The 8,270-nt window shown below is 35.7% G+C and overlaps 1 protein-coding gene across 2 annotated transcripts in view; it reads right to left on the bottom strand.

The window, feature by feature from the left end:
- Positions 1-114: 114 nt before the first annotated feature.
- The window catches only part of LOC106874273 (myosin regulatory light chain LC-2, mantle muscle), a 25,951-nt gene continuing 17,795 nt past the window's right edge, over positions 115-8,270 (bottom strand). For both annotated transcript variants that reach the window (XM_014921939.2, XM_014921940.2), the window contains exons 4-8: positions 4,493-4,568; positions 4,101-4,202; positions 3,551-3,629; positions 2,738-2,786; positions 115-1,853 (exon numbers count right to left, since the gene is read on the bottom strand). In XM_014921939.2, the coding sequence (XP_014777425.1) occupies positions 1,752-1,853; positions 2,738-2,786; positions 3,551-3,629; positions 4,101-4,202; positions 4,493-4,568 (408 nt within the window). In that variant the 3' untranslated portion in view covers positions 115-1,751. The remainder of the gene's footprint in view (positions 1,854-2,737; positions 2,787-3,550; positions 3,630-4,100; positions 4,203-4,492; positions 4,569-8,270) is intronic.

Raw genomic sequence — 8,270 nt, 5'->3', positions numbered from 1 at the left:
AGAGAGAGAGAGAGAGAGAGAGAGAGAGAGAGAATGAAACGATTAACGGACACTCCGAGCCATAAATGATGTTAAATGAACTACAAAATCAAACGTTACGAAATAAAAATAATATTTTTGAATTTCCAATTGTAATTTTTATTACTGAAGAATTTAGTAATATTTGTTTTATTCTTCTTCTTCTGGCTAGTATTGTTGTTGTGGTGGTGGTGGATGTGGTTGTTGATGTTATAAATTTATATATATTTTTTTAATATCCGTTCGAAAACCCTGGACAAAATGCTTGTGTGTTATATATATCATCATTAATGCAAGAGTTGGCATCAATATACTCCACGGATTAGACCCGGAATTGCTTCCTACTTGATTTATAATTTAATTTCTTTGAAATTCTTTCGTTTTGAACAGATTGGACAAAAGAAAGAAGGATAAAAAAGAAGAAAAAACAAAGAAAGATCAAGTAAAATTGATAGCTAGATCGATAGTTAGATTATAGTTGGTATAGATTTATTAAAAATATTAAAAATGGCAAAGACAAATATAGGATGGAAGGTGAGGGATCGTTTTTCAACTCACGAGGATTCTTTGCCAAAAGAAAAGGAATTGTTTCTAGACCAATACTTGCTTCATAGGAATCTTTGCTTTTTCTCTCTCTCTTTGAAATTTCCTCTGATCTTGGAAGGAATTTTGGCAAGTATTGGTGAAAATCTTGGTTTCAAGGCTGTTTGAAGTTGTTCTAAACTGTTCTCATCTGTTTTCTTGTTTTCCCAAATTTTAGTAAATAAACAATTCACCTAAAAATAAAATAGATTTAAAACATAATTCGTTGGTGGACTTGGTGAAGACGGTCTGCCGGTTTCAGCTGATGGCGTTCACTAAGAAGGTCAAGTTGGTTCTTCGTGTGTCACGTGATCAACATGGCTGCTCATTTTACCCGACCAAAAAATGGTTGGTGTTTGTAGTTATTAATATTATTTTCGTCATCGTTCATGTTGTTGTTCTTGGTGTTGCTGCTGCTGATGTTATTAAACGATGTTTTTGGTGTTATAATAAACGTTGGCGGGGTAGATGTTAAAAATGTTAGCGTTGTTCAGTTAACATTGAATATAACCTGCAATTCCCTCTCCAGTAAATGGCAGACCGGAAGATTTGGATCTTATTCTTCTTGTTTTTGTTGTTGTAATCATTCAGATTATTATTATTATTATCATTGTCGTCGCTGTTGTTGTTATTATTGTCGACGACGATATCTTTGATGTTTCTTTCTTCTTTCTTCTTCTTCTTTATACTGATGTTGCTGTCGTCATTTTCTTTCTTTTATTATTTTGAAATATTTATTTCTCCCATTTTGATTTTTCGTAATTTCAGAATTCGAAAATAAAGTATTCCATATTTTTTTTTACCTGCAAAGATGGTCTTTCATATATTTCTACTGTTGTTGTTTTAATTCTGTTAAACATTCACTCAAAACGAAGAAAAATACGCGGGTTTCGATATCAAAGTTGGTAAATCCATCAGAAACTCACAAATCAATAATCTGTTTTAAATAAGTGTTTACAATGCCATCTTGCTATTGTTGTTGCTGTTGTTGTTGTTGTCATTATTAATGTTTTTCTGGTTGTTTCTATTATTGTTGTTATTGTTGCTGTTGTTATTGTAGACTTTGTTGTTGCTTCTAAGAGTTTCTAACATTTCCATAGTAATCGTTGCTGTTAAACTCTTTTCTATGCTCATTGTTAGTCTATCCCTGTTTATTCTTCATCCTCCTTGCTCTTGCCCTTGATGATGTCCACCATGGCATTGTAATCGAATTTCTTGTTGTCCAAGGGAGCATCTTTCCATACGTTCTTGATCTGCGATAAAACATTAAACAGTGGACACGTTTTAATAAATAGTAAACGGTGAACATGTTTCGTTTATTACAGAACATTAAATTCCGAACAAATAAACATTTGACAATGAACGTGTTTATGATATAACCTTATGGTGAACATGTTTACTATAAAGCATTGTGAACAAGTTTAAGCGGACATCTTTATAAGAAACCATTAAATAATAGGCAATTATATCATAAAACATGTTGAGGCTGTCAAAAATCAGTTCTGATCTATCGAACTCATAGCATGTAGATAGACAATCGAACGACTAAGTGCATTCAAATACTACAACTTTAAAGTCGTGGTTACTACTTGCCAAGCAATCTTGTAGCGGATTATACACACTACGGGTGGGGCTTCCGATGACTGTCATTCGGATTACAGACGGTGTCGTCTGTTATCTTCGACAGATCATGCCAAGGTGAAACGAAACCACAATAAGGGTGGGAGGTTAGAACGTCCGATTCGTAATCACAGTATCTCGGGTTCGATCACACAAGTGACACTTTGCAGACAACAGTCTTCCACCATAACTTCAAGATATCTTGAAGATTTGAGATTGAACTAGAGTGGAAGCAAAATGTATGAAAGCTTGTATATTCTTGATGAATCATACTTTCTCATCGCACCCTTCTACTGGCCTCAGACATTCTGTTAAGATAACGGTCGGCAATCTTCCTCACCGCACTAAATAACATGTTGAGCACGAATTACTACGGTCGCTTCAGAAGGTTTCAAATTTTGATATAAATTTGTTTGGGTTTTGTCCAACTCCAGGTAATTAGGAGGCCTTTCTAGAAATTACTCAACCCTCTATAATGATCCAGTGAATTGTGGGATATAATTGTAGAAGTAATTACCTCTTCCTTGGTAAAGTTGTCCCCCATGTTTTCCAAGAGATCTTTCAAGCTGCAAAGTAAAATCGAAAACATTTATAGGCTCGAAGTAGGCGATACTTATATATATGCTTATGTGAATATCTATCTATCTATCTATCAATCTATCTAGCTATACATACATGCATACATACAGACCGACAGACATACACGTACATATATATATACATCCACACACAATCATACACACATATGTATGTATACACAAATAGTTTTTTGGGTGTATATGCGTATAATATATATGTGCATGCCTGCTTAACTTTGTGTGTGTTATCGAAAGTACACATGTCTATGGAATACTCAGCCACTTCATATGCTAATTCAATGAGTATCTAACTCTACTGAGTCAGCTACTGGACGCTCATATGTCGTTCGTGTCCCGAATGTCCATAATCGTCATCATCATAAACACACACACGCATACACTGACCTACACATATTGTCATACATATAGACATATGCACACTAATACACACACACACACATGCATAAATATATACATACATACATACATGCATTTAAACATAAGCGTGTATATGTGTGTATGTATGATTACGTTAGCGCAAAAATACACCAACCGACAGGGAAATTCGTTTTCTAAATCCTTCGTACAATTTGCTGTGAATTATTTCTGAAAGGAAGAAGATTTTAGAATTTCATCTCTCCTGAATATTGTTTAAAAAGTGTTTTTGTCCAGTTTGTATTGGCGCCCAACCTATTTATATTGTTTTGTTGTTCCCAAACGATTTCGTAGACAACTGAACAAGGAATACTTACTAATCTTCTGGAATGAAACCCTGGTTGTCCTCATCGAACATGCAGAAAGCGTTTCTCAAGGTCTGTTCGGGGTCGGTACCTGTAAGTCAATACAATATGGTATAAAGCAGCATGTGATATAGTATGACACAATACATACACACACGCGCGCGCACACACATGCACACACATATATATACCAACAACATATATGAGTGAATATGTATATGTATATACTCATGTAAATATGTAAATTAAAAAAACGAAGAACAAAACAGAAACAACAAAGAACAATAGATATCGTTTAAGTTTAATACGTGCGAAACTGTAACAGAGTGACGTAACGTTTCAGATGTTAGTCCTTCATCAGAAGAAAGAGAAGAGAAGAGAGAGAGAGAGAGAGAGTAATAGTGTGTGTAGTAGAAACAATATATGTATGCATGTATGGTTGTATGTACGTATGCATGTGTGTATGCATGCATGTATGAATATATGTAAATACGTATATATGAATGTGTATATCTACGTATGATAAATATTTAAGTGAATGAGTTAACAAATAGTTACTTACCAGAAACTTTGTCACCAAAGAGAGTGAGAAAAGATGTGAAGTTGAGTTGACCGGGGCATTCTTTGAGCATACCCTTGAGATCTTCATCAGATGGTACTCTTCCTGAATAACGAAGAAATACAAGTGTTGTTATTATTATTATTATCATTGCTGTTGTTGTTGAATGAGAGAGCAACTTGCACCATCAAAGTGGTGTTGTAGCACAAATATACGAAGCCCAGAATACCCATCATGACTACCCGTCTGATAAGGGTACACCAGGCACATGCGTCACAACCATACATGTGCGCGACAAAATCCTTTTGCTTTTCTTTATTTTTGAATTTCATTCGACGACCCAAATACAAGAGGAATTATTGGAAAAGGTGATGACCCTACTGAAAAGAACTTACCGAGGGAGGAGAACATGTCTTTCAAATCCTCCATTCCAATGAAACCATCTCTATCTTGATCGATCATGGTGAAAGCCTACAGAAGACAGAAGAGACGCCTTTGAGAAATGGCACATACATACATGTTTTACACATATACATTTGTTTTACACACACACACACACACACACACACACACACACACACACACACACACACACACACACACACACACACACACACACACACACACGCACACACGCACACACCACACACACGCGTATATAAATATATATATATATATGTACATAAATATATTACATATATACAGGTATACGAATATACATACGTACGTACGTACATACATACCTACATACATATATGTATGTATGTATGTATGTATGTATGTATGTATGTATGTATGTACAGATAATATATATTACGCATATGTATATATATGTGTGTGTGTATTTATATATATATATATATATATATATATATATATATATATATATATATATATATATATATATATATATACATATATATATATATAGATGCTCATATATATATGCGCGTATATTAGTACCTATGTATACATACATAAATAACACACACACGCACATACATGTACGCACACAGGCACACACACACACACACTCACACACACACTCATATTTAAGTTCAACACATGTGTAGGCAATGAAACAATGAAGGTAGACACATGGACACGAATGCATGAATGCGAGTAAAACAATAAGACAGACAAACAATTACAGCAACAACAAACACATCAAACAAAACCCAATTGTTTGATTGTCATACGTTTTATGTATAACAACTACAAAACGATAATCACGGGTAATGACGTCCATAAAGCCGATCATACAAATGGTGACATTTACGAAATATTTGAGAAGACGTGGTTGGGTGAGGAGAGAGGGAGACTGCGTCTTTAGAAATTTGATCGGAAGAATATGACAAACGAAAGGACGACGAGAAAGGACTAAAAAGAATGTTTCATGTCAAATGAAGTCATGAAAGAAAATGAGAAATGTTTCGCTACCTTGGTTGCGACAAATAGGACTAGCAATGCTGCAGGATTCTCAGTTGTGCGCTGTGTGTAGTGTGCTTATAAATGTATGGATATAGTTGTTTTTAACTTACATTTGCTATGTAGCTCTTGAAAAGGGACGCCTATCGTTAACAATTTCAAAGGGACTCGTTGCAGGCCGCACACCTATGACATCATGCACATATTACTTATGAATATGGCTATTACGTAAGTTATAGCCATCTTGAAGCAGCTGTCGAGATACGATTTGACAAAATCCTTCTCGTCTGTTTTGCTTTATTTTTCTTTATTTGGTAATCTGTATTTTGTGTTTGATGTAAAAGGTCTCAAGCATGACTTTGTTTATCTACCATACAACCTCGATATATATATAGATTCATACATATGTGTGTGTGTATACGCTTTTTATATGTCTTATATAAACCATATGTACGCTCATTATTATGGACATACGTGTATATAATTAAATAATCCTGCAGGTGTGTTGCTTTTGTGCATAAGAATGCGTATGCTAGTTTGGCATACGATGCTGAAAGAATCTTTTGTTGTACACACACACACACATGTATGTGCGTGTGTGTGTGTGTGTGTGCGTGCGCGCGTGCCTGTGTGTATGTATGTATGCATGCATGCACGTATGTATGTATGTATGTATGTATGTATGTATGTAGAGTAAAAGCTCTTGTGCGTAGATTGCGGTGCCGGGTTGTGTGTAAAGAAGACCAAACTGGTGAGTCATGCCGGAAGTACTCCAGTGGAGGGGTTAACATTAGCAACAGAAAGAACACAAGTAAGTAACAATGATCTATTTTGACTAAAAACAGAGAAAAATAACGCCTCTGGCTTTTGGGGTTGCTTGCCACAATGAAAACAAATGCCAGATCCTTGCTAAAGCACAAAACCACAAAATCACTGAGGAGGAAAAAATACTATTAGGACAGCTGTACATTGCTGGCGAACGCAGAGGAAAACCTCTTCTAGTCTAAAGAATTGGGCACAACAACAGCAAAAGTTGACGTTCTGTTAACAAATGCATTTCTTGAAAGTTGAAATATAACAAGGAAAGGATAAGGGAAAACTTGTTAATCTTTCTTGAGTTAGTTTTGGATGATTCTGTTATCAGGGAGAAATGGCCATCTCTGCGATGCCAGTCTGAAAAGTGTTTCAACAACCAATTGAGCCAATGTCAGGTGATTTATGCCTGGAAACTATGCTTTTTTTTATCTTTTATTTTTTTTATTCTAAGCTTAATAATCTAGGGCAGGATGAGCTCCGGCGAACAAACTATAAATCACCTCAAACGAAATCCTCAAATGGTTGGTCACTAAACATAATTAAGATTTCAAGATTCTTTCACTTCCATTGAAGTCTGACACGGTACACGCGTAATAGACCCCCCCCCCCCCAGTAATAATGCACTCTTGTTGGGGGAAGAGTATAGGCAAATGAATCAACCGCAGTATCTGACTGGTATAATAATCTCGACCAGCAAATAGCTTATCGATTTGAAAGACCCCCTTACGGCAGTCAATAAAGAATAAGCTAGATGATTATCGTGGGGATTATCGTGGGGATTATCGTGGGGCGGTGTCTGGATTGAATAACCAACGAACTGTAGTAAACTCAGTAAATTATTGGTACTAATCTTCTCAATATTCGAGCGGGAGGTGAGGGGAAAGACAAAGTCAGTCATGAGGGGATTTGAACTTAAAAACCTATTGAGATTAGATTAACCACGATTAGGTGTTGAATCACTTTATTGTACGACCTTTCATTAAACCATGGCATCGGTTTATAATGGAATTCACTGGAATATGGCCACAGGGCAGACCTGGTGAAAGGTTACAAAGTGACGAACATCCAAGGCCCTTCAGTCTGAGACGTTCTCGCAATATCAGTGAAAGAAATAATACATAACGGGATATCCAATTCATTTAACTTTCCACGTTGTTGAAAGAAATTTTATATGCGCGTGCTCGTGCACAGTAAAACCATTTGTTCGTAGACGATTATCTGTCAATTGCTTGGAATTTTCGATCGTCGGCTAAAAAGGTCTCGACATAGAGAAATCATGGGTGCATGTCTGACACCGGTACCATATCTGACGTGGGTACGTATCTAGAGCAGGTATCTTTGGGTATATATCCGGTGTGAATATCTTACCCATTGTAGGTATCTGTCTAGCGAAGGTATCTACCAATTAATAGAACCGTTAAAGAAATTGTAACAAAACTTTATTTTAAAAAATTCAAAGAATCTCTTTTCCTTAAATATAAATATCAGTGCAAAGAGAAAAGAAAACACAGAAATTAGGCAGTGCAATTGGAACCAAACTGTTGCGATTATGTAACAGTAATATCGTGGGTCGTACGTGTGTGCGTGTGTGTGTGTGTGTGTGTGTGTGAGCCGGTACGTGCCAGTGACACAGTTTTATAAAATGAACATTATTTGTATTAACGACATTATACTATATTATGTTTCTGTCTTCTATTCTATATGTACTGTACTATAACAATACTATAGTCTAATAGACTATTCTGTACCATGGGTACTAATTGCATTTAGGAAAATGTAAGGTCATTTTCCCAACACGCAGTTTATCAGTTTGAAAAATATGAAACCGTAAACATTTCGAACATCTTCCAAGCCACGCCCTCAAGACAGGTGAAGAGATGTTGTACAACTACATTTCTTTAAGGAAGTCGAAATTTTAAGGAATTCTGT

The sequence above is a fragment of the Octopus bimaculoides genome, chromosome 18, assembly GCF_001194135.2.
Source record: "Octopus bimaculoides isolate UCB-OBI-ISO-001 chromosome 18, ASM119413v2, whole genome shotgun sequence".
Lineage (NCBI taxonomy): Eukaryota > Metazoa > Mollusca > Cephalopoda > Octopoda > Octopodidae > Octopus > Octopus bimaculoides.
This window is presented reverse-complemented; position numbering and strand designations above follow the sequence as displayed.